Source organism: Diplotaxodon limnothrissa, linkage group LG3 (assembly GCF_057381915.1).
Source record: "Diplotaxodon limnothrissa isolate DT_005_m linkage group LG3, D_limnothrissa_male_GT1.1, whole genome shotgun sequence".
NCBI classification, from domain to species: Eukaryota; Metazoa; Chordata; class Actinopteri; order Cichliformes; family Cichlidae; genus Diplotaxodon; species Diplotaxodon limnothrissa.
The window spans coordinates 47,716,610-47,743,992 of record NC_140598.1 but is presented as its reverse complement, the minus strand read 5'-3'; the positions used below and the strand labels follow the sequence as shown (position 1 = coordinate 47,743,992).

The following is a 27,383-nucleotide window of genomic DNA, read 5'->3' as shown; positions in this document are numbered from 1 at the left end:
TACAACATACCACATTCACCCATCTACACAAGCACTTCCTTCTATGCTTTTAAGTGCTTACTAACTAACATTCACACTCATTCATAGCATGCATAGATGCATCAGAGAGCAACTTGGAGTTAGTATCTTGCCAAGGGATGGGTATCAAAAACCGGTTCTTGTTGAGAACCGGTTCCCACTGTTTCAATTCCTTGGAATTGTTTGTCATTTTTGCAAACGATTCCCTTATCGATTCCAGTCGCCCCGAATGACGTCACCACATTGCGGAGCGTCATTTACCTGGCAGGAAACATGGCGGCTCAAATGCTCAAAAGTTTGATTATACAGAACGAATGACAACGGGGCAACGTGCAATACTTGCAAAGTAGATATTTCATTTAAGGGAAGAAACACTACGAATATGCAAAAGCATTTGCTCACAAAACAAATGAATGTCGTGTTTTTAATTCCACTCCGGACTCGTGAATCTCAACCCAGCAGCAGCGGTAACGTTTGCACGTCCTCTCCCGTTAATGCAGCAGGTAAATAATCAACTAACAATGCATATTATGTTAGTGTGATCTGTCTTATTACAAAACCTGCCATTACTGTGCGTTTAGGTGACCATGATGAGAGAGACAGAGTCTGGCTGGCTCAGATGCTTGCAGTTCTCGCTGCAGTCTACCGGTAGCGTCTCCTTTCAGCCAGGATAGACGAATGTCACCGAGCAGTGTCTAAGTTTGTGGTCAAAGCCTTGAACCCATTTGCCACAGCAGATGTCCCTGATTTTCGGTAAGTGAATGTGTTTAATTGTAGGCAGGCACATTACTGGATATTCTTGTGTAATTGCTACAGAATAATTTATGTTATACTTTGTTATGGCTACAGAAGAATATTTATTTTATTATTTTACATTTACAATTTTTTTTCCTGGGGACCCTGTGACACCCCATTGAAGAGCCGTAGGCTGGATCTCTTAAGATCTCACTGTTGGATTTGTAAGGCCATGTTACTCCTAAATTTCTATCTTGTTCAAAGAGAAGATATAAAACAAAGTTCTAAGCTAATCGACCTTAGTGTTCTCCTTTTTTAAAAAAGAATCGATAAGAGAATCGATAAAGAATCGAATCGTTAAACAGAATTGAAAATGGAATCGGAATCGTGAAAATCTTATCAATACCCATCCCTAATCTTGCCCAAGGATACTTGGCGTACAGACTGGAGCCAGGGATTGAACTGATCAGTAGATGACCTGCTCTTCCTCCTGAGCTACAGCTAACAACAACAGAAGATTTTATATACTAAATTTAACATTACAGTCTCCAGCAGTGGAAGCTCCTGTTAACCTCTTGTTGTGTTGTTAGTTTGGAAATAATCTTATACACTGAACCAAAATCAACCCAAAACATTCAAATGTAAAAAGATTTTACTCTCTACCTTCTAACTATACACGTAGAAAATGATACAATAGAAAAAACCCCCAGAAAAAATACATGAAACATATTTATTGCATTTAAACTCAGTACAATACCTATCGTATCATTTGTGTCAATTTAGACCAATACAATAAATATATTTGTTGTTGCTCATACCAGAACGTCCTAATGTGAGTTGTGCTATCAGCTACTAAAGATCACATATTTCAAACTTTCTTCTCACTGCTCTTGAAAAAGGTTTTAAAGATGTTGGGGGAAAACTCTGTAAAAGACCCAGGAGAAATAAAGACACAATGAGACAAGGTTACTTTTTCTGCTTTAACGTGCACACGGGTGAGCTGCAAGAACAACTCACACCGTGAACAGAGGCTTGGCACTTTTTATAGGAAAGACAGTGAGAACAGGATAAGAAAATAATAAACAGATAAAATAAACAACTCCATATGTGGCGCTAGTCTCGTCAGCAGAGAGCTGGGAGAAAGCTGTGAGAGATAAAACAATCTAAAACAATATGTCCCAAAACAATATGTCTTTGCTGAGAAAGTCTAAAAGGATAATTCTAAACTAATCTAACCATAGACAAAGGGCATCTTTGTACATTTAAAAGAAGGTAAAGAAACATAGAATCATTTTTCCTGTAACAAAAGAAAAGCTTTAACAATGAATGTAAGAAATACCTTGCTATAAAGCATATAACTCAAATATACCTGCATTTACATTTTGCTATAAGTAAGTATATGATATTATGATTTAATATTGTAACTGTACATAAAGCTGAGCATGTCTGATATTTGGGCAGCAGAGCAGCAAGAGTGGCTTCATAAAAAGCTTCTTCTTGGCTTTGCTGCTACAGCTCTCCTCACTGACCTGTAAGACAAGCACAAAGAGACAAAGTGATTTCCAACATGTAAAGATATTATGAGCTGAAGACATTTAATAATGTGAAGAATAAATCAGCCTGCATGGCAGCAGAATTACTGAGAGAGCTTCCTGATGTGACTTCAGAATAAACTGCTGCATCAGCTGCAGGACTTGATTTTCCTGTGAATGAAGAGAAGATCATTGAAAACAATAATATCATTAACCAGGAGGAAACTGGATGTCTCCACTAATGCAAAGATAGAGTTTGATAGATTTTATTAACCAGCTGCTTGTTGTGAATACATAAATATAACCTGTAAAATAAACATGTTGAACAATATTCAGTGGAGATGATGGGAGACTTTGCTCACCTTTGTTTTTCTTGGCTTTTTCTTTTTTGGGCTGTTTGACCTCAGCATACATCAGACTGTCCTCTAAAAGAGACGTCAGAGCTCAGGACACATTTGTTCAGGACAGATATGATGACAAGAAATTTCCAGAGTAAAAACAGGAGAGAAACTATTAAGTTTGGGGACATATAGATGGACAATACCATACTGTACAATAACAATATCATTCTGTATATGAAGCACACAAACTTACACTAAACTCTGAACGGCCCTCGATGTGTATAAGATTCAGTCTGCTGATGTGTAGTGGTCGTATGTAGTAGCTAAGCTTGGTCAGTGAATAACTAAACTCCATGTTGACCTATAATTACCTGCAATATAATGATGTGATGACACATTCAAGTACAAACACTGAATGAGACTGTTGTGACTGTACCTGCAGCTCCCGTCTTCACCTCAGAGTAAACAGCACTCTGCTCTGCTTTATGATGCTTCTCTGTGAAGATGATCAGATTAATGAAAATAATTAAAACATTTTAAACACTTTAAAAACTTCCCAGGCTTTTTTCTACACTGTGTTTTGTGTACTCACTCTTCTTTCTAAGGTTTTGAAGTTTAATAAGAGAGTATGTGACGTCTCCGGGTTCATCTGTACCTGAAATGTAAAAATGTTTGTGAACACATCACATTCAATTTCATTAATTGTGTTTAAGTCAAATCCAGGACTGTCAGATATTTTCAGAGCATGAACCCATCATGGTGTTACTGTTTGTGTTGATCTGATATGAAACAATAACATTTGTGGATTCTTTCAGTCGAGTTAAAGATACAATCAGGTTATAAAATCCTGTTTGTTTCTGATCTTTTGTGCATGTAGTCAGTTGGTTATTTGGATGTTTGTCCAACTGGATTTTGATAAATGTTCTTTGAGAAGCTGCTGAGCACAAACTGAACCTAAGAAATTTTCCTGTTAATGGAGACTGAATGAAAAGTCAATATTAATAATGATAATAAAGATCGGTTTAAGTGCTGACCAGGATGAACAGAGTTGTATTCATGAGTTTCATCCTGGTTGACTCCATGATTTGTGGAGGAGCCCGGACTGTGACTCTCAGACTGGATCGACCTGAAACAGGAAATAAACACAATAAACTCAAAAGTAACTGATGTTTGTTTAAAATAATAATAAAAAGTATTTTACCAACCTGGTGAAGCAGGAATCTGTGAAAGAGACAAATGTTATTACACATCTTTGTGATGTGAATTGTTCGATCAGAATACATGTATATGTGTGAATAATTAAAGTGTGTGTAGTAAATAAACTCTGTAATACAGCATGAAAAGAAGAGGCTCTTACACTTGGACTGTCTGCAGCGATACAAGAGCAGGAGAATAATAATGAGAGAGACTCCACAAACCAGTCCAACAATCAACCACACAGGAGATGAAGAGCTGTCAGCTCCTGACACAGTTACAAGAAACAATAATTATTCATTAATGAATTATATGTATTTATATATATAATTTTACAAAATTGAGCCAGGCGACTTTGAGACTTAAATCAGAAAATCTAATGTTGCTTCTCAGTCATCAAACTCATTTATAAAAATCCATCACATGTTTTGATCCTGCTCACCTTTAACTGACATCCAGCTCTGTGCTGACTCTCTTCCTGAGTACTGACACTTGTAGAAACCTTCATCAGACTTTGACACTGCAGAGATCTTCAGCTCCCCTCGGGGATCATTTTGAATAAGTTTGTCATTGTGATAGAAAAACACATTGGAAAGTATTTTTTGTGTTCTCAAACTGCAGCTCAGACTAACAGAAGCTCCCTCAGTCACAGGATGAACAGGACTCACCAGGATAGGACCATTACCATCATCTGTGACACAATCACACACAATTGTTTCAGTCACATCAGCTGGTGCACACTTTTAGAAAAAGCTGACAAACAATAATAAGAACAGATTGTACAAATGTTCATCATCAACATCTGATCTTGTGCACTTAAAAACTACGGTACAAATACTATATGCCACAAAAAAAATAATGGGATAAATACACATTTGATGTCTAACTCATTAAAATCCAAGTAGTAAATGTATAATAACATACTCTGTACAGTGATGTTGACTGCACTGCTGAACTCTCCTGATCCAGACTCACACCAGTACACTGCAGTATCTGACTTTGATGTGTGGATGTCACATGTGGATCCAGTCATTCTCCTACAGTCAGAGAGTCGGCCGTCCTCAGAGAACTTCCTCACTCTCCACTCAGTGAAGTTTCCGTCACAGGTCAGTGAGACAGAGTCAGAGGTGAAGTGTTGCACTCTGTCAGGACTCACTGTGAGAGACGCTGCTGAATGAACATCTGGAAACAACATGCAGTGAAGAGACAAAGCTCACAGATGTTAGGATTCAAAATTCTATTTAAAAACATTAGTATTAGCAAAAATAACCAAAAAAACCCTATTTTGAGCTAAATTTTCTTGAAAAAATGGTGAATAAAAATGATGACATAAGCTCACTTTACAGCTTATAGAGGAGTCGTGCTTTGATGGACTCAGTCGGAAACAGTTTAAAGCAGGATTTGATGTCATCAAGACAAGACACATTTTATAGTTGCTGTGGTCACCCTGATGGCATTTTCAACTGAAATCTATCTTAATTCTCACGTTGGGATAAGTTCCGATTCTTTTACTTGAATGTGGCAGCAGACTCAGTATGGCCATCGTCTTCATTGCTGGATTCCTCCTCATCAGTCATTTCTTGGTCTGGATTACATTTTGTTCCATCTTAAGCTTCAGACACGTCCTTATCTAGTCCATCCTCACTGTCAGTTTCCTGGCAGTGATCAAATATGTAATCAAGAGCCTCACATAGGGTATATCGACCTTCCATGACGTTGTCACACAGTCACCTTTGAGCAAGGCCTCAACAAAGCATTAAACATCAAAGCTATAAGAAAAGTTCAATGCTGTTGAAGCAATGTTGAAGCTGTCTGTGAGAATGCCAACACGTGTTGTTTCTGTGGAAGAGAGTCTCCAGTGGAAAGTACACTCAACAAAAATATAAACGCAACACCTTTGTTACTGCTCCCATTCCCCATGGGATGGACGTAGAGACCTAAAATTCAGTCCAGATACACAATATAACCATCCCTCCCAAACAGTGGTCACAAATCAGTCCAAATGTGTGGTAGTGGGCACATCTGCTATATTGAGATAATCCATCCCACCTCACAGGTGTGCCACATCAGGATGCTGATCTCCACATCTCCTCAGACCTGACATGGGCTGCCCACATTCAGGTCCAGACCAAAAAGGCTAGGCAGCACCTGTATCACCTACGACAACTGAGGAAGTTCAGGGTCTCTCCAAAGATCCTCAGGATTTTCTATACAGGCGCTGTGGAGAGCATCCTCACACAGAACATGACATCGTGGTTTGGGAACAGCTGTGTGAAGGACCAAAAAGCTCTCCAGAGAGTGATCCGTACAGCAGAACGCTGCTGCAGGATTGCTCTCCCACCGCTTCAGGACACCTACACCAGGAGATGCCGGACTAGAGCAGCGCAGATACTGAAGGACCCGTCCCATCCTGGCAACAAACTGTTCCAACTTCTGCAATCTGGTAGAAGGTTCCGCATCTTCCGGGCAAGGACAGAGAGACTCAAGAGGAGCTTCTATCCCCAAGCCATCCGTGCCCTAAACACACACACCCGCCCTCTCACATCATCTATAATTGACTGAGACAGGACTCTCTTCCAGACACTCTAAACCAAGGAACAATGTACATTCCAAATCCTATAATTTTAAATATGTTTATATTGTCTATCCTGTAAAATAGTCAGATGTCTATTCATATTAATGTACAGAATTCACCTGCTTGCTGCTACTACTGCACATTCACCCAGTGTATATACTATATGTATATATATAATGTTCTTCCTCTACACCCCCCCCCCCCCCCCCCCCCCCAAATTTTTGCACATGTCGAGGAGCGTGTCAGGCTACATTTCGCTGTGTGTTATACTTGTATAACTATGCATGTGACAAATAAAGAACCTTGAACCTTGATCTGACATCATGAGTAGTGCACAGGTGTACCTCAGACTGCCCACAACAAAAGGCCACCCTGGAATGTGCAGTTTTGTCTCACAGCAAAATGCCACAGATGCCACAAGCAATGAGGGAGCGTGCAATTGGCATGCTGACAGCAGAAATGTCAACCAGATCTGTCGCCCGTGCATTGAATGTTCATTTCTCAACCATAAGCCGTCTCCACAGGCGTTTCAGAGAATATGGCAGCACATCCAACCGGCCTCACAACCGCAGACCTCGTGTAACCACACCAGCCCAGGACCTCCACATCCAGCAGGTTCACCTCCAAGATTGTCTGAGACCAGCCACCCAGACAGCTGCTGGAACAATTGGTTTGCACAACCAAACAATTTCTGCACAAACTGTCAGAAACCGTCTCAGGGACGCTCAACTGCATGCCCGTCGTTCTCATCGGGGTCTTGACCTGACTCCAGCTCGTCGCCGTAACAGACTTGTGTGGGCAAATGCTCACATTCGATGGCGTCTGGCACGTTGGAGAGGTGTGCGCTTCACGGATGAATCATGGTTCACATTGTTCAGGGCAGATGGCAGCTGAGAATGTCCCAGTTCTTGCATGGCCAGCATACTCACCGGACATGTCACCCATTGAGCATGTTCGGGATGTGCTTGACCGGCGTATACGACAGCGTGTACCAGTTCCCACGAATATCCAACAACCTCGCACAGCCATTGAAGTGGAGTGGACCAACATTCCACAGGCCACAATTGACAATCTGATAGACTCCATGCGACGATGTGTTGCACTGCATGAGGCAAATGGTGGTCACACCAGATACTGACCGGTTCTGGGTCCCCAGACCCCCAATAGCGCAAAAAACTGCACATTCCAGGGTGGCCTTTTGTTGTGGGCAGTCTGAGGTACACCTGTGCACTACTCATGATGTCAGATCAGCATCCTGATGTGGCACACCTGTGAGGTGGGATGGATTATCTCAATATAGCAGATGTGCCCACTACCACACATTTGGACTGATTTGTGACCACTGTTTGGGAGGGATGGTTATATTGTGTATCTGGACTGAATTTTAGGTCTCTACGTCCATCCCATGGGGAATGGGAGCAGTAAAAAAGGTGTTGCGTTTATATTTTTTTTGAGTGTAAGATGTTTGTGTATTTCCAATTTTAAAAACGGTTAAATCTGACCAGAATGCAACATGAGGGTTAAAAATGACAATGAAGTCTGACTACTTGGAAGCAAAATATACAAAATGAGGAATAGCTTAAGACATTTACCCATTGCTGTCTATTCCCTTTCTCTTTTATGCTATCACTGTAATTAAAAAGAGAAAAGGTAACAAAAAAGGAAAAAGTAAATTCAGTTTGGCTTGATCATAGTCAGAAATGAAAAGATTGATTCTTCTTCTCAAATTAGTTTTTAAATGGGTTTATCACATTGAGAGAGATGTTGGTGAATCAAAATGATGATATAACATCAGCTCATTGAAATGATAAACAGAAACAAACTGACCTGCAGACCAGACAAACTTTGGTTGACTGTGATCAGTGTGATACTCTGGGTCTCCTCTTCCAGCTCTGCACACATATCCTGCTGTGTGTGTCTGTCCATGAATGATGTAGGAGTCCTGTGCAGTCCCACTGCCATCAGGTAGCAGCTCATAACTGGAGGATTTCTCTGATAGATCAGGAACAGCTTTATACCAGTAGAAGCTCCATCCTGCAGACGGATGTTCAACCTCACAGTTCAGAGTTACTGAGGCTCCAGGACTCAGCCATGATGGAGACACAGTGAGGATAGATCCTGTTGGAAAGTAATAAATGGATTCTTGTGAAGTTGTGTTTCAGTGGTTTCTCAGTGCTCTTTTAGTTGGTTGTTGGACATTATTTTAGTAATACTTTTAAAATGATAGCAGCACAAACAAACAAAAATTTTTGCAGCACAAACGTAGCACAAACATTTGACATCAATTTTATTTGATTCCATTAATGTGTGTGTGTGTGTGGGGGGGGTTGACCTTTTGACCTTTACATGATCATTAATATCTTTAAAACAGCACAAACGACAATTTTAGTAGCACAAACCAGCACAAACATAGCACAGTTGATTGACATCAATTTTGTTTGATTCCATCAATGTGTGTGTGTGTGTGTGTGTGGGGGGGGGGGGGGCTGGTTGACCTCTGATGACCTCTAGAAATCTTTATGAATATCTTTAAAATGATAGCAGCACAAACAAAAAATTTTGCAACACCAACCAGCCCAAACTTAGCACAAATGTTTGATACCACTTTTGTCAGCTTTGAAGAAGGTGTGTGTGTGTGTGTGTGTGTGTGTGTGTGGGGGGGGGGGGGGGGGGGGGGGGGGGGCTGGTTGACCTTTTGACCTTTACATTTTCATTGATATCTTTAAGACAGAAGCAGCACAAACGACAATTTTTGCAGCACAAACCAGCACAAACGTTTCATACCACTTTTGTTAGATTTGAAGAAGGTGGGGGGGCCAACTTCACTCACATGTGTTATCCTGCTTGGAATTGCATAAATATCATTCACTGCATGAATAAACCTTCTGAATCCTTTATCATCCGCAACTGAAAATAATTGTGGATGATTACTATACCTTTCTAATGTGACAATGTTGTCTGTTGTTGTTGTCCCTGGCCCTCTTTCTCTCTCTCCTTTGTCTCAAGGGGCCACCGTATATATTTATATATAAACATATATAAAGAAAACCACGTTTTTTTACATTAGTAATTCCTTTTGTGCATAATTTTATATTGTTGTTGATAATGAATCAATTAAAGCAACAAAACAACCCGTAGAGCCGGTTGGGAGCTGAAAGAGCCGGCTCTTTTTAGTGAGCCGAGCTGAAAGAGCTGGTTCTCTAAAAAGAGCCGGAATTCCCATCACTATTACCGGCTGTAAAGCAGCCCATTTGTTCATTTTTATTACTTATATTGTATTGTCCAATGAAATCTCTCATCTCAGCGCCCTCCCCTTCCTTCACTGTGGAACAGAGTTTAGTGTCAAAGAAGTACTGAAAATATGGAGCTGAAGAGCTGAGACAGAAAACAAAAATAAATGTAGTAAAATGTGTAAAATTAACAACACATTAGCTGTCGGGGCTGCTGCACCGTCAGATAGTACTAGCAACAACCAGTAACCAGCCCTCACAGTCACTGGAGGCTGCTGCTGTTAAACCAGAAGAGGAGAAGTGGAGGGGCAAGAACAACAGAGTGAACAAACAGGAAGGTGAAATTAGCATGTTAGAAAATAATGAGGAAGGGAGAGATCCAAGAATTCAAGTAAAATTAATGACTACTTTCATTATCAGCCACTGCTAATATTAAAGCTCATAATTGTGACATGCTCCAGAATCTCACTGTGTGTCAGATGGTTTGTCCTATTTAGTTTCAAGTTATAAAGTCCTTCAAGGGTGCACTGATCAAATACTGCATCAAATACTGGATCACACATCTTTTGTTTAAGCTTCATCTCACCTGATGCTGTGCTTGTATGTCACAGAAAGTGTCCCATTCAACAACTTACCACAGATCTTACTGTCACACTTTGGTGTGACAGGTTTGGATGAAACACTCTCTGTATCTCTGCTGGAGATGCAGGTAAAACTGGCAAAGTTCTCTTTGGTGTTGACAAATGCAAAAAGCTGTGCAGAGCTGTCACTGGGATGACTCTTGTTGGTAGAAAGCACACTGACTGGTTCAACACTCCAGGAGAGGTTAACACCCTTATCCAGTGAAGAGCAGTTCACCACCATTAAACAGCCACTTTCTACAGATGTGCTCATGACTATCTGGATGGATGGCTGCTGGAGCTTTTCTGCAAGGATGGAGAGTAAAAATGAGAAATTCACAAAAAGTAAAGACAAGCCTGTGTAGCTTAATTTAAAATCAAGCACTATATTTGATTGTAGATGGCTAAATTTGATGTTTATGCAGAATATATGGATTCAAAATAAAGAAAATGTCTGCATTTTGATAATGGTTGATATGTGTTTTTGTGTGTTTTAATTATGAACAGTTTTTTTTTTTTGCTATACTTGACTTACGTTTTGCTGTGAGTTTAATCTTATTTAGTTTGTCTTCACCCTCACTGTTGAGGAGATCTACAGTGTATTCAATGGCATCCCTTTCCTTCAGGTTTTGAATTGTTAGGTCACCTATAGAATAAAATACATTGAAACCAAATCAAGAAGGAAAAAAAACTGCAATTCCTTTGCAATAAAAAACCTCATAAATGTTACCTGATGTTGTGTTAAGGGTGAGTCTCCCAGTGTACTGTAGGAAATGTTCAGTGTTTGGTTTCCCATTGCGATAAGTGGCAATCCAAGTGTTGTTGGTAAATATTGACCACTCAATTCTGAGGAGACTCCATGATGGGTCGACTCCTGAGGGCAATGTGATGTTTTCTCCGAGGTATCCAAAGACGTCCTGAGGTGATTTAGCTACTGCTGCTGATTGTACACCTTGTACTGCTGTTAAATAAATACATAAACACATTTAGTAACACTCTACATTGTCTCTCAGGTTTAAACACTAAAAAAGGAAGGAAAAGCACTAATATAAATATCTTTTCCATTTGAAAAAAATAATAACAATAAAATTAAATAAAAAGAACACAATTTTGATAAGGATACGTGGAAGATAATAGATGGAGGAATAAAAAGCTTAAACTAAAGATTAAAAAATTTAATTCCATTGCTGAAGTTACAAAAAGAAAAAATAATTAATGATCTGTCACATAATTACATGATGTTCTGTTTCTTCATCACAAATGATTGAGAAATAGCAACAGCTGCTCCTCGTTAACAAGAATGTGCAACGATACAATAAAACATCCATCCATCCATCCATACATACATTTTCTTCTGCTTATTCGGGGCCAAGTCGCTGGGACAGCAGCCCAAGCCGAGAAGCCCAGACCTCCCTCTCCCCAGCCACCTCGTCCAGCTTATCCAGGGGAACACCAAGGCATTCCCAGGAGAGCCGAGAGATATAATCTCTCCAGCGTGTCCTGGGTCTGCCCCGGGGCCTGCTCCCTGTGGGACATGGGCAGAAAACCTCGCCCAGGAGGCGCCCAGGGGGCATCCTTGTCAGATGCCCGAACCACCTCAACTGGTTCCTTTTGGTGTGGAGGAGCAGCGGCTCTACTCTGAGCCCCTCCCGAGGGGCCAGCCACCCTTTGGAGGAAGCCCATTTCCATCGCTTGTATTCGCAATCTTGTTCTTTCGGTCACTACCCACAGCTTCGTGACCATAGGTGAGGGTAGGGGCATAGATCGACCGGTAAATTGAGAGCTCAACTCTCTCTTCACCACAACAGACCGGTACAGCGTCCGCATCCCTGCAGCCACTGCACCAATCCATCTGTTGATCTCCAGCTCCCTTCTCCCATCACTCGTGAACAAGACCCCGATATACTTAAACTCCTCCACTTGGGGCAGGATCGCGTCCCTGATACCGGACTGGGCACTCCACCCTTTTCCGGCTAAGGACCATGGCCTCAGATTTGGAGCTGCTGATTTTCAATTTCACTGTTTCACACTCGGCTGCGATCGTTCCAAAGCGAGCTGGAGGCCATCACCTGATGAAGGCAACAGGACCACATAATCTGCAAAAAGCAGAGATGAGATCCTGAGACCACTGAAGTGAAAGCCTTCCACCACTTTGCTACACCTAGAAATTATGTCCATAAAAATGATGAACAGAATCAGTGACAAAGGGCAGTCCTGGCGGAGCTCATCACCCACCAGGAACAAGTCAGACTTATTGCCGGCTATGCGGACCAAGCTCTTACAACGGTAGTATAGGGATCGAATAGCCCATAGCAACGGGCCAGACACCCCATACTCCCGGAGCACCCCCGACAGGACCCCCGACAGGAGTTGGACAAACTCCCATGCGCCCTCGAGTATCCTCAAGAGGATAAGGAGCTGGTCCAGTGTTCCACGACCAGGACAGAAACAACATTGTTCCTCCTGTATCCGAGGTTCGACTAATGGACTGACTCTTCTCTCCAGGACCGTGGCTGAGGAGTGTGATTCCCCTGTAGTTGGAACACACCCTCTGGTCCCCTTTCTTAAAGACCACCACTCCGGTCTGCCAGTCCAGGGGTACTGGCCCTGATCTCCACGCAACATTGCAGAGACGTGTCAACCAAGACAACCCTACAACATCCAGAGCCTTCAGGAACACGGGGTGGACCTCGTCTGTTAAAGTGAACTGTTAAATGTTGTCGTTTTTATGCTCACCATCTCTACATTGTTTCAAACACTGTGAAAAAAGGCATTCCTTTGTCCCCCTCCCCAGCCTCTTGAGGTTCTGGGAGGAGGCTGTAGTGTTTTATAACAAGCACATCCCTTGTGAAGATTCTGTTTGATGTTGCTTCCTGCTTTTATGATCCTTTGGGTGAGCAGGAGGACACACACACACGTTCTTGCACATGCATACACACACACACACACACACGCATTCTCGCACACGTGCTTGCACACACACACACACACACACACACACATAGTGCCTTGTCTTAGAACCATTTGGGGGTTTTACGGTGGGAGGTGCTTTTGCTGTGATGTGTATTGTAACAGTTTGTCAATAAAAAGGCAACGAACGGAGGCCTAAGTCGGGGTCATTTGTGGTAGGATTCGAAGTGCGTTCCTGATACACCGACTGGGGCCTCCCTTGTGCAAGTAAAATCGATCGATTGCTGACTGTCTTGTTTTCTTCATGAGGAATAAGTCTAAACTAGCGGGGCTTGTAGAAACACAGACTCCACATTTATTTGGTCCTTCCGAGCCGGAGCCCAACACATCGCATCCACCGAGGAGAGTGAGATGACGCCGCCGAAGTCTGCTAGCAGCGAGGCGTCTGGGACGCCTGATGAAAGCCCTGGTGCTTAACTTTGTCGCCAGGCCGGACAGTTTGCGTCTGAACTCCCCTCGGGTTGGCGATTGATGGGATCCAGAGACTTTCTCTTGGACAAAAACAACACAAACAGTGAGTACAGAAGGCCTTAGAGAATGGCTACGTGACCGTGCGGTTGCACATTATCAGAGCAGGAACTGCTTGAGAACGCATCAGAGGGGAGGGAAACAGAGCTATGATCAAAGGTGCTTGCAAAGAAAAGCGTCTGGACTTCTTTAAGTTGCTTGAAGCAACTTGCTGCTGCTTTGCTTTGCAGTTGCTTTCAAGCAACTTAAAGAAGTCCAGACGCTTTTCTTTGCAAGCTCCTTTGACTACGATGACCTGGATGACTGAGAACCTTCACAGACAAACAGAGCTATGATATCTCGAGCATGCATCTATCCGTGAGTTCAGTTTCTTCCTCACACCTCATGTGGGCAACAGCTTTTCTGCATCCTGATTTATGTGTGTGAGACTTTTGTAACATCAGCATCATGTTTTTGTTTTGGCGAAAAGCAGGTGATTGTGTCTAACGTCATGGTGTGTGTGTGAGTTACAGAGAGGTGTGAAAGTATGTGAGTGAAGCGGTCTCCAGCTGGGGCACCTGCCTCGTGGACACAAAAGAGATAAAATTTCTGTTGATGAAATATGAATGATAACATGAAGAGTGTTTGGTGTTTCTCAGCCTGAAACAACTGCAATCCCACTTTATTTATTTTTTTAAGAAAGGAGAGTTAAAAAAACAGAGAGAGATGTGTGTTGTTTAAGCAGTGATGAGAATAATGAAAACGTGATGAGAGACATACACTAAAACACACAGAAAATGCATTAACCATACTAACCCTACATGCATATACACATACAATGACACTTATGAAGACCAGACAGCATCTTAAGCATGAGATTCTGTTTGTCATCTTGTCCAAGTCACTAGTAAGATGAAAGTGATACATAGACTAGTGGACTGAATATTGCACTGCACTATACACAGTGCAGGTAGAACACCACTTCTGAGTCACCTGATGGTTTGCCAGAATCTCTTCGAGGCAGTCCAAAAGTCTTTTTCCATGGCCTCTCGGAACTCCTCCCACACCCGAGTTTTTGCTTCCGCCACCGCCTGTCAGTACCTATCAGCTGCCTCCGGAGTTCCACAGGCTAACCAAGCCCTGAAGAAACTGAAGAAGGACTCCTTCTTCAGTTTGGTGGCTCCCCTCATGTCTGGTGTCCACCAGTTGGTTCGGGGAGTACCACCATGACAGGTACCAACTATCATGCGGCCGCAACTCACTGCAGCGGCTTTCCCAGTGGAGGTGCTGAACATGGTACATTCGAACTCAATGTCCCCAGTCTCCCTCGGAATGTTGTTGAAGCTCTGCCGGAGGTGTGATTTGAAGATCTCTCGAACCAGGGCCTCAGCTAAACGTTCCCAGCACACCCTCACTGTACGTTGGTGTAACCCATATTCAAGGATGGCTTGGATAAAATATGCCAAAATGAAAAAAAGGACCATTAATCTTAGCAGTTACACTCTGTTTATAGTGAATAAGCCATAGGTGCAGCAGTTAAAGAGTTAACTGCTCCGGAGTAGACGTGAGTTGCTCTAAGCCAATGAGCTGCTGAAACGTGGTGCAGGGCCCCGCCTGCCATCTCCGTCTAAGAGAGCACAGGCTTTTCCTCCTCTCTCGAGAATCCTCCGTGAGCACGCTAGCAAGGAAAAGACACGGCGATTTACTGAAACGAGATCGGGAGTTAGAGACTACACCATTTCATCATTCCTGCGCCATCTCGCGCTGCTCCGTCTTTCTTTTCTGAGATCGGTCAGTTTTTTTGTTTTTGTTTCCCTTTGCATCTTCCTTTTGATGCATTGCAATGGATCCTGTAATCGATGACGAGCCAACCCCGTTGATGGACCAATTGACTTTGTTCTGTGCTGCACAGCAGAGTGTGGTAGGCCAGCTGCAGCAAAACAAAAACACACCACCCCACTTTGAACTTGCTGTTCCCCTTCTTCACACACATCCCCCTGGACTTACGGACGGTTTATTTTAAGGACTTTTTACGGACTCTATACATCCCACAAACAGGAAGGGAAGTGGGTGTGGGCGGTTGGATCTATTTTTCCAGCTTAATAGTTGTTGCAATTTGTTAACAAAGTCTACAAAGATACAAACCAATGTTATCATTTGGATCTTAGCAATTGAGATTGTGGTTCATTTTGAATGTGAACTTTGTACATCTAGAAGGGTGCACCCAGGTAAGGGTTTTTTTTTTTTAAAGTGATTACTGTGATTGTGCCACAGGGTTGTCACTGAGGAAAATGCTGGTACCAAAAAGAGATACTTTTATTTGTAATGTTTTGTATGTTTGTCATATTTTTTTTTTCTTTTGTTTTCTGGGTAAGAAAAATACAGAGCCCGCGTTTTCAAAACTCACAGTTGCCTGAGTCTCATTCAGTTTGCCTCTCCTGTACGTAGCCAAACCAACTGGCCCAAATCATTGAGCTCTTTTGCATCAAATTTGGGTGAAGTACCTTTTGATCCTAGAGTATTAGAGACACATTAGTGTTACAGTTGGCGAGCCAGCAGCCAGGAGTTATTGTGAAACTGCATGAGACTCATCTTATTAAATATTACAACAATAAGAAACAATCAAAACCGAAGTCTGGTAAAATGGACATAGTACTTAATACATAGTGAGTGAGAAAGGTGACTGGAAAGGAAAAACTCAATGCATCATGGGAATCCCCGGGCAGCCTACATCTATTGCAGCATAACTAAGGGAGGATCCAGGGTCACCTGGTCCAGCCCTAACTATATGCTTTAGCAAAAAGGAAAGTTTTAAGCCTAATCTTAAAAGTAGAGATAGTGTCCGTCTCCCGAATCCAAACTGGAAGCTGGTTCCACAGAAGAGGGGCCTGAAAACTGAAGGCTCTCTCTCCCATTCTACTTTTAAATACTCTAGGAACAACAAGTAGGCCTGCAGAGCGAGAGCGAAGTGCTCTAATAGGGTGATATGGTACTACAAGGTTGTAAGAGGATTTTTATTTAAATACAATATAATCAAGTGTGCCTTATAATCAAGTGTTCATATATTTTCACATAACCAAGCCTATTGTTAAACAAAACACAATGCATTCCTTACTTCAGTGTTTGAGATGTTTGACAAGACATGATACACAATGCATTCTTTACTTCAGTGTCTGTGATGTCAGATAAGCATGATATACTGCTGTGTCGTTATTTTTCAGTTTGTGTGGAGAGGTTAGATAGCTGAGACAATGCCTAAGCTCTCCCCTTTCCGTTAAAAGAGGAAGTACTATGTAACCCATTTTGGCCTATAAATAAAGCAAGCAGCCTGTACTCGTTGTGTCTGTCTTCTCAGAGGCATTCACCCGTGTGCACGTTCTTAAACTCTCTGAGTCGGTCTGCAGTGTCTTATTTCTCTTACTTGTGAACAAATGTCTTAACCCCTGACAAAGGTCATTAAGATAAGATGGGGCCTGATTATTTAAGACCTTGTATGTGAGGAGCAGGATTTTGAATTCAATTCTGGATTTAACAGGAAGCCAATGAAGGGAAGCCAAAACAGGAGAAATATGCTCTCTCTTTCTAGTCCCTGTCAGGACTCTTGCTGCAGCATTTTGGATTAGCTGAAGGCTTTTCAGTGAGTTTTTTGGACATCCTGATAATAATGAATTACAGTAGTCCAGCCTGGAAGTAATAAATGCATGAACTAGTTTTTCAGCGTCACTCTGAGACAGGATATTTCTAATTTTAGAGATGTTGCGCAAATGGAAGAAAGCAGTCTTACATATTTGGTCAAAAATGACTCCAAGGTTCCTCACCGCGTTACTGGAGGTCAAGGTAATGCCATCCAGAGTAAGAATCTGGTTAGATACCATATTTCTAAGATTTTCAGGGCCGAGTACAATAACCTAAGTTTTATCTGAATTAAGAAGCAGAAAGTTAGCGGCCATCCAGGTCTTTATGTCTTTAAGACATTCCTGCAGTTTAACTAATTGGTGTGTGTTATCTGGCTTCATGGACAGATAGAGCTGGGTGTCATCTGCATAGCAGTGAAAATGTATGCTATGTCTTCTAATGATACTGCCTAAGGGAAGCATGTATAATGTAAACAGAATTGGTCCTAGCACTGAACCCTGTGGAACTCCATAATTAACCTCAGTGTGTGAAGAGGACTCTCCATTTACATGCACAACTTGGAGTCTATTAGATAGATATGATACAAACCACTGCAGCGCAGTACCTGTAATACCTACAGCATGTTCTAATCGCTCTAATAGGATATTATGGTCAACAGTATCGAACGCTGCACTGAGGTCTAGCAGGACAAGCACAGAGATGAGTCCACTGTCAGAGGCCATAAGAAGATCATTTGTAACCTTCACTAAAGCTGTTTCTGTGCTGTGCTGAGCTCTGAAACCTGACTGAAACTCTTCAAATAAACCATTCCTCTGCAGATGATCTGTTAGCTGTTTGACAACTACTCTTTCAAGGATTTTTGATATGAAAGGAAGGTTGGAGATTGGCCTATAATTAGCTAAGACTGCTGGGTCTAGAGATGGCTTTTTGAGTAAAGGTTTAACTACAGCCAGCTTGAAGGCCTGTGGTACATAGCCGATTATTAGAGATAGGTTGATCATATTTAAGATCGAAGAATTAATTAATGGCAGGACTTCTTTGAGCAGTTTTGTAGGAATGGGGTCTAAAAGACACGTTGATGGTTTGGAGGAAGTAATTATTGAAGTTAACTCAGAAAGATCAACTGGAGAAAAAGAGTCTAACTTAACATCGATGGTAATAAGAGTAACTGTAGATAATATTACATCTGTGGGATGATTATTGGTAATTTTTTCTCTAATGATAAAAATTTTATTTGTGAAGAAGTTCATGAAGTCATTACTAGTTAACGTTAAAAGGATGGTTGGCTCAAAAGAGCTCTGACTTTTTGTCAGCCTGGCTACAGTGCTGAAGAGAAACCTGGGGTTGTTCTTATTTTCTTCAATCAGTGATGAATAGTAAGATGTTCTGGCTTTGCGGAGGGCTTTCTTATAAAGCAGCAAACTATTTCTCCAGGCTAAATGATGATCCTCTAGATTTGTGACACGCCATTTCCTCTCCAGATTACGAGTCATCTGCTTTAGGGTACGTGTTTGAGAATTATACCACGGAGTCAGGTACTTCTGATTTGAGGCCTTAGTTTTCACAGGAGCTACAGTATCCAGAGTCGTACGTAGTGAGGAGGTGAAATTATTAACAAGAAAATCGACCTCTGTTGGGGTAGCGTTCAGATAGCTGCTCTGCTCTGTGTTGGTACAGGGCATTGGAGATGATAACAGTGGGTGGATTATATTCTTAAACTTAGTTACAGTGCTTTCAGAAAGACATCTACTTTGATAAAGTCTACTCTTCACCGCTGTGTAATCAATTATTGTAAAAGTAAATGTTATCAGGAAATGATCAGACAGGAGAGGGTTTTCAGGAAACACTGTTAAATGTTCAGTTTCTATGCCATATGTTAAAACAAGATCTAGAGTGTGATTAAAGTGGTGGGTGGGTTCTTTTACATTTTGAGAGAAACCAATTGAGTCTAATAACAGATTAAATGCCATGTTGAGGCTGTCATTTTTAGCATCTACATGGATGTTAAAATCACCCACAATAATTATTTTATCTGAGCTCAGAACTAAATTAGATATAAAGTCTGAGAAATCAGACAGAAACTCTGTGTAAGGCCCAGGTGGACAATAGATGATAACAAGTAAGACTGGTTTCTGAGTTTCACAGCTGGGGTGGACAATGTTAAGCATCAGGCTTTCGAATGAATTAAAAGTCTGTCTTGGTCTTTCATTAATTAATAGGCTGGTGTGAAAAATTGCTGCCACACCGCCCCCTCGGCCTGTGCTTCGAGATTTCTGGTAGTTAGAATGGCTCGGGGGTGTTGATTCATTTAAACTAACATAATCATCCTGCTGCAACCAGGTTTCTGTAAGGCAGAGTAAATCGATTTGTTGATCAGTTATTAAGTCATGTACTAACAGAGACTTGGAGGAGAGAGACCTAATATTTAATAATCCACATTTCACTGTTTTACTCTTTGGTTCAGATGTGGATACTGTATTGTTCTTTCTTTGTAATTGTTTATGTTTAAGTTGTTTGTTGCTGGTTTTTAGTTTGTTTTTTGTCTTTTTGGAAGCTGACAGTCTCTATGGAGATGGGTTTTTGGGGGGTAGCAGGAGGAGAGAAGCTGCAGAGAGGCGTGTAAGACTGCAACTCTGCTTCCTGGTCCCAACTCTGGATAGTCATATTTTGGGGGGTTTAATAAATTTGTCCATATTTCTAGAAATGAGAGCTGCTCCATCCAAAGTGGGATGGATGCCGTCTCTCCTAACAAGACCAGGTTTCCTCCAGAAGGTTTGCCAATTATCTATGAAGCCCACATCGTTTCTGGGACACCACTCAGACAGCCAGCAATTTAAGGAGAACATGCGGCTAAACATGTCACTCCTGGTCTGATTGGGGAGGGGACCAGAGAAAACTACAGAGTCCAACATTGTTTTGGCAAAGTTGCACACCGATTCAATATTGATTTTAGTGACCTCCGATTGGCGTAACCGGGTGTCATTACTGCCGACGTGAATTATGATTTTACTGAATTTACGTTTACCCTTAGCCAGCAGTTTTAAATTTCCTTCAATGTTGCCTGCTCTGGCCCCTGGAAGACAATTGACTATGGTTGCCGGTGTCTCTAGCTTCACATGTCTGAGAACAGAATCGCCAATTACCAGAGTTTGACCCCCGGCGGGTGTGTCGCCGAGTGGGGAAAAACGGTTAGACACATGAACCTGGGGCTTCTGTTTAGGACTATGCTTCCTCCTCACCGTGACCCAGCCTCCCTGTTTCCCCAGCTGCTTGGGACCTGCCGGGGAACAGCTAGCGGGGCCTACGCTATTTTCGGCTGCACCAGCTACAGGGGTCTGGCTAGCTACGGGTGAATGAAGGGTGCGAAGCCGAGTCTCCAATTCAGTAATCCTGGCCTCCAGCGCTGCAAATATGCTACATTTGTTACAGATATCATTACTGCTAAAGGAGGCCGAGGAGTAACTAAACATCTGACACAATGAGCAAGAAAGTGCAGGAGGGACAGGTGAAGTAGCCATGGTGCTAATGAGTCGGCTATGAGCTAAGCTAAGCTAAGCTAGCGAGACAGTACAGAGACAGTGAGTGAATACTTTGGCTATAAATTAGGTAGTGAGTACACAGAAAGTGTGCTTCGGATGAAGCACGTGAAGATTATACTATGAAAGAAGAATGTATTTAAAAGTTGTTAATTAAATTGCTAAGCAAATAAGCTACTCAGAAACACCACTGTGTTTGAGCAGGAACAGGAAGTGATACTCTACCACAGAGCGAGCGAACACCAAGTGACAGCGCCACGATATGAGAACTGAAACATGAAACATGAATGGTAACCAACTAACTCAGAGGCTGCCAGAGTGTTTTTGATGCCCCAAATCATTATTGTCTCTTCATTAACAGAAATAAGAATAGCTTTGAGAAAGTATTTTTCAAAGAAACCTGTAAGTCACTTAAAGTTTCATGGCTCCCTCCTGAAAATCTCCCGGAGCCACCATTCTCCCCAATTTATCCTGATTTTCCATCTAGACAACAAAATTGCAAAACCATATCCCAGCTTGGCCCAGCCAATTCCAGTTTCCAACAACGGCTACTACCACTGCTGCTACTTAGCTTTAATATTATTCTTATTACTCTTTCTGGGTCGCAAAATAATCTTTAAGCATATTTTCATGCGAGAATGTAGCTGTGTAAACCTCAAATATCTGAGCCCGTGTTGTGCCAAAAAGTGATTTCCAATGTTTCCGTGTGTTTTTTATGTGTAAAATCATTACATATGATGCTAAATAGACTTCTGTGAACAGGTATTACAAAGGGGTTATATATAAAATTTAAAAATTACCCGTTTCTCAAGTATCTTTGTAACTGTGTTCTTGTACCTGCATTATAATCAATCAGCTTCCTTTTGTCCACTTAAAATATGTCTACAGAACTATTTTTGCATGTTGCAATTTCAGCTGTCCTCTTGGCTAGATTTCTCTTAAGAGACATTTTTAAAGTCAACAATATTTTTTTTAACTGCATAAATAAAGGATACATAAAAGTCACTGCCAAAAACTGATTGCGGCTTCTACCTTGTTACAGGAATGTTGTTTGTTGCTCAAGATGACTTGATATCATTCACATTTGACATATATTTCACATATTATAGACCAACAAGTTATTTATAGCAGTTTTAATACAAGTAATCAGTTTTTGGCAGACAATCACTTTTAGTCACAACACCTGGTCCTCAGGTGGACGCAGTCTCTGAATTTGGACACCCCCGCTGTTTCTGTCAATAATAACGGTGACATTTAACTTATTTTATCTGATACATTGTAAAATTCAAGGGTTTTTAGTATATCTCCCCCAAACAGCCCTTTTGAATGTCTCCCTAATTCTGAGGTCTCAAGGATGGCAAGTATGTGCTAGGCTTTGGCCCACATCTGTCTAAAATTGTATGTAACCATGAATAACGTGTTGCCATGTCCACCAGGACAGACTGGACAGTATATGATGTAAAACCAATATGCCACCAGTTTATCTCAGTTAACGAGAGGAGCAGGCATGTGTTTGGCTCCTTAACATACTGGACAATAAGTTGTTGTGTGGGACACCAGTAGTCCATGTCTGTTGATGTAACAGTAGTTCATGTTTAGAATAAAAAATCCCAGCTCACTGATTTGATCGGGGCAATAGTGTGCCTAAAATGCTGCATAATTTTGCTGAGAGATCTTTTACTTTGTGGTAATCTTAGATGGACAAAAACCACCAGGTCGTTCAGTGTCCCCTTAGTACTAATGTATCAGAGATGTTAGTGTATTATAACTGAAGTAATGTTGTTAAGTCCTTAAGGTCATATTAATTTATTGTCATGACTGTATTTGAAACTATTTTTATTTTTGTATGATACCTGATTTATATGGAATATGGCTGAAGTAAACTAAAGCCTAAAATACTTAGTCAGTCATTTATTTAATATTAATTTAACATGATATAATTCACATATAAAACTATGAATTGTGATTTTAAATGGTTTAAAAGCATGTAGAATAGCATATGTAGGCAAGTATATTTCTCCTTTTGTTATCAAGAAGCAAAGACAAAAAGGGGAAAAAAATAAACAGGGCAGGGTTCGGTGGTTGAATTATCCGTCCCCACCAATGCTGAAACCAAATCTACGTCCTTGGATCTAACAGAAACACAGTCTAGACTCAGGGAACACAGGAGGATGGGAAACAACCTTGAATAATAACAAAAAATGATAACTATACCCACAGAATATGAATGAAAACACAACCTAAGACAAAGTGCAATATTAGATACACTCAAAACTGTAAAACTACAACAAACCAAGTAAAACAGAGAATATCAAACAGAAACTGAGAGTTCACAACTGAAAACTCCTGGTCCCAAACCCAGGATCATGACAGATACAGATCAATACTGTTCAGATTTTATAAACGAAAAAAAAAAAAGGCAAAATCTTACCTTCAGCATTTCCATGGAGTGTACTTAGCCCTAAAATCGAGATTGAAACATCATCAAACTCATTTAAAAAAGTTAATTTTCTGTTCAAGCTCGTCCTCAAATTAGTTTCTGAGCTCATAAACTATAAACTGTAAGTGTAAAACTACAGTGTATCCCACACAATGTTAAAGAGACAGTCAGAAACAATCAAATTCTAAGACAAACTTTTTCACCTCTTCATGAAATTTACACAAATAAAAACAGTTTCTTTAATCATCAACACACAAACAGAGAAAGTCAGTGATGTACTTACAGAATAACTCCAGAATGCAGAGCAAAGAGCGCCTCATCCTCACATCCAGCTCTGCTGCTCTCTGATGCAGCTAATCTTTAACTGTTTTACTTCAAACTAAAAATTTAGCAGAAGAAAGAGGTGTAGTTCTTTAAATAGATAAGAGTGTGACAGTGTGTGTGCAACATGATATTCAACCTTTAAAATGATCCAAGGAGTCAGCTAACTAGCTAAAATTTTGGTAACACGATCATTTTTTTTAATGTTATTATTTATTTATTTATTTATTTATTTATTTATTGTTTTGATTGTGCAACGTAAAAACCAATTCAAGTTCAAGCTCTGAGTGAAACGGCTGTCCTAAAAATGGTTCCTTTAGTCCATAACATTCAAACAGAAAGAGTCCCCGATAGCAAAGTGAGTCCGAACCGGATCCGCCCTAAAGTCACTTTGTAACATGGGTCAGTGATGTACTTACAGAATAACTCGACCACGCGAAGAGCGCTTCATCCTCACATCCAGCTCTGCTGCTCTCTGATGCAGAGCTAATTTTTAAGCGAAGAAGACGCTGTAATACATGTAAGTCTGTAGCTTCTTCCTCGAACTGGCCTCTCTGTGTTTTCACTCCAGCCTCCAACAGCAGCTCCAACAGCACCTATGACGTGTTTACAAACCCGGCCCACTGAAAACAGAACCGCGATTCTCGTGTTGTTCTCCTTCGCTTTTCTATAATAAAACATACTCTCTTACTTTAAGTTGGGCAACAGTTTTCTTCAGGTTATACTTTTCACTCCTTTCTTCTAAAGAAAATCAGATTTTTTTGTTCCCGTATCCTGTGGATCGACATCCGGGAATATTCCTCTGCTGCCAGGTTTTTGGACTCAATGGCTGGAAGTCAGCATCAGGTTTCACTGTGACGGTTGAACAGACTTGTTTGAATCTCATTTGTCCAAAGGATGAACTCCCAGATTTAATCAGGATTTTTTATGTCCTCCTTTAAAACAACAATGCTCTGTGACGCTTGTACATGCAGGTTTTTACCACCATTAACTACGTTTTAAAGTGCAGTGAAGTTCAGCCACATTCAGCCGTGGTGTGAATTATGGAACGCCAGGACTGCCATAATGAATTAATTAAATACACCATTAAATAATTAATTAAAATGGGAAATAATTAATTAAAAAAATGTTTTTGACACATTTAATTAAATAATTATTGACACATTTAACTAATTATTTATTTATTTCACATTTTAATTAATTATTGCCACATTTAAATAATTATTTAATGGTGTATTTAATTAATTCATTTTGGCACACTTGAGTCCTTCAGGTCTCACCATGAAATAATTTTATCTGTCAACCTCACCCATCAAACTCAGGGGGCGGGGTTAACGCTGATCGAGTAAAAACCATTGCTTTGGCCTGGTGGCTAGCGGTGGGTTTTAACAATCGATTCATCGATTAAAATCTATTCTGGCTTGGATAACGTGATATCAATTTATTAAAATCCTGAATCGATTTTTTTATATAAATGTATTTTGCCGAAAATTCCAGAATTTCAGGTGAAACGTCACAAAATTTTGACACCAAACATTTGAAACAGTAAATGAGAGCAGGTACACGGCTTCTGCACAAAGACGTAAACACACAGCGCGGACCGCGGATCAGAATCGGTGAGATGTCGCCTTTCTCACCCGACGGCACGGACACGGTCGGGGCTGAAAGCCGACAGCTCGCTGATTCCGATGTTTCGGCGGTCCGCACTTTGTGTTTACGCCCTTTTTGCACTGAGTCCAAAGCTGTTAGTTTTATCTCTCTCCAAACAATATTAACCGAACCAGCAGCAAAAGAAGATCCAAACTAAGCTTCGTATATACATCGTCATGGACTCCCTCTTACTTTTACTGTTTTGCTTCCACCACAATAAAATCACACTTCATGCACAGCTCTCTCTCTCTTTCTCAGTGTACTTCAAGAACAGTTTCACGTCTATCCTCGAAATCTGTTTTCTGCATTATTCGCTGCTTATTACGCACAAGTTTACCGTTATTTACAGTGCTGTCGCCGATGTTTTTTTTTCCTTTTACTTACTTCCGAAAGGAAAACCTAATTTCTGCCGTTCAATAGGCTTCTGAACAAATTTAAACTTTTTAAAATTATGCAAAACGCTTAGCCGTGTCTCTAATAAAACCGCTGTAACTTCAGAGGTAATGTTCATAAGTCGATTAATGGTTTCCCTTTTTTTTTAAGTACTGCAGAATATTTTTATAAAATCCCAGGCCAGGAAAACCACCATGTTTTTCTATGTTTTATCTTCAGCTACTTTGACACAAAGGCATCTGCTGTGATGCTCACACCTTTGATAAAGTCTGGAAAGTGTCAGCTTCCTTTTTATAGATACAAAAATATGTAAATGTACTGATCTGAATTACAATATTTTTGACTGTCTGAGGCAAAATTTCCCAGATTCAAATCGAATTGAATCGAATCGAATTGAATCAAATCGATTCAGGACCTTGTGAATCGGCATTGAATCATTCTAGAAATCAGTGACGATACCCAGCCCTACTGGTGGCCATTGTTTTTAGCACACAATAACCGGCATGTTGAAACTAACAGAACTGAACTTTGAAAAACCCTGTTTGTGTGTCACTAAATGCCGTTTTAATTTTTTTTTAGCCGAGAATGTAGTGGTTTAATCTTCAGATGTCTGGCCAGTTTGTCAAGATACAGCCTCTTTGCAAAAGTGCTTCGATGATTTCGGAGATGTCTGCCCAGTCTAAAGCGTGGGATTGACCCACTCGCCTCGCAAGCAATCGAGCTGTTATTACCACCGACAAAGCGCAGGCCCCGGTACACAACTGTAATAACCCCGCTGACACTGACTTCTTTTACTGAGGTTATATTTATCGGGGTTTTATTTCCTGATGTTCTTATGTGTCCTACGTGTTTCAGTCGCCAGTTCTGAATTATAACTAACATTAAAAACATGTTTAAGGAGGAGAGAAAGCAAATAAATTCGATTAACAGCTGATCTTTGGGTTTTTGTTCAGTAATCAGCGTGACCTGTGTATAAACGCATAAAAGAGATAACGTTGGTGTTTCCGTCATGTAGTAACTGCTGGCTTTAACTGTACAAAGGTTGTTCGACACTATGAAACACATACAGACTTCATGATGTTCAGCTAATATTTTTATCGTGAATATTAATCATGAGGGTAAACGGACCTGTCAGCCCGTTCTCACTTCCGAGGCGTAACATGTCGACGTTTTGTCACGTCCCGCGGCGTTCCTGAGGAACGCGAAAGGAGACCTTCGGTGTTCTTATGGTACACGGCGGGTTATGGCTGGAATCCAGTGCAATGACGCTCCCGCGGTAATAGACGTTCCAGGCCTGTATTCCAGCCCTAAACCTAACCTTATCCCTAGCCCTGACCATAACCTTATTCCTGACCTTAGGACTTTAATGATGTTAACCAGCACTTTAATGACATGAAATAATGTTTTCCCAAGCAATTTTAATAAAAAGAGCAAACGTGTGCAGATTGAGTCCAAACGGTTCTCATAGTTCCTCATTTTTCCGATGTCGTCATTTAGGAACGTGTTGGGTGCCCGAAAACGTAAAATGTTGACGATTTGTCACCTAGAATAAAATGTTACGCTTTGGGAGCAGTGTTGGTCAAGTAACTGGAAAAAAGTAATCAGTAACTAATTACTGATTACTTCCCCCCAAAAGTAATCCAGTTACTTTACTGATTACTTATTTTCAAAAGTAATTACTTAGTTAGTTACTTAGTTACTTTTTAAAAACATGATTTACAACCTGAATAGGTGATAAAGCGATA

The 27,383-nt window shown here is 40.9% G+C and overlaps 2 protein-coding genes across 2 annotated transcripts in view; one reads left to right on the top strand and one right to left on the bottom strand.

Annotated features, from left to right (window-relative positions):
* LOC146636231 (Fc receptor-like protein 5) overlaps window positions 1-27,383 on the top strand; it is a 95,869-nt gene that overhangs the window by 51,132 nt on the left and 17,354 nt on the right. The gene's annotated exons all lie outside the window — the stretch shown is intronic.
* LOC146636233 (uncharacterized) lies at window positions 2,257-26,800 on the bottom strand. Its single transcript, XM_085349870.1, has 14 exons — window positions 26,767-26,800; window positions 23,266-23,295; window positions 10,976-11,206; window positions 10,781-10,891; window positions 10,261-10,551; window positions 8,223-8,513; window positions 4,745-5,002; window positions 4,263-4,511; window positions 3,984-4,088; window positions 3,219-3,281; window positions 3,063-3,122; window positions 2,648-2,710; window positions 2,394-2,456; window positions 2,257-2,282 (listed from the first exon to the last, which is right to left on the bottom strand). Exons 1-14 carry the CDS (start codon window positions 26,798-26,800, stop codon window positions 2,275-2,277), a joined length of 1,857 nt encoding a protein of 618 aa, XP_085205996.1. The 3' UTR covers window positions 2,257-2,274.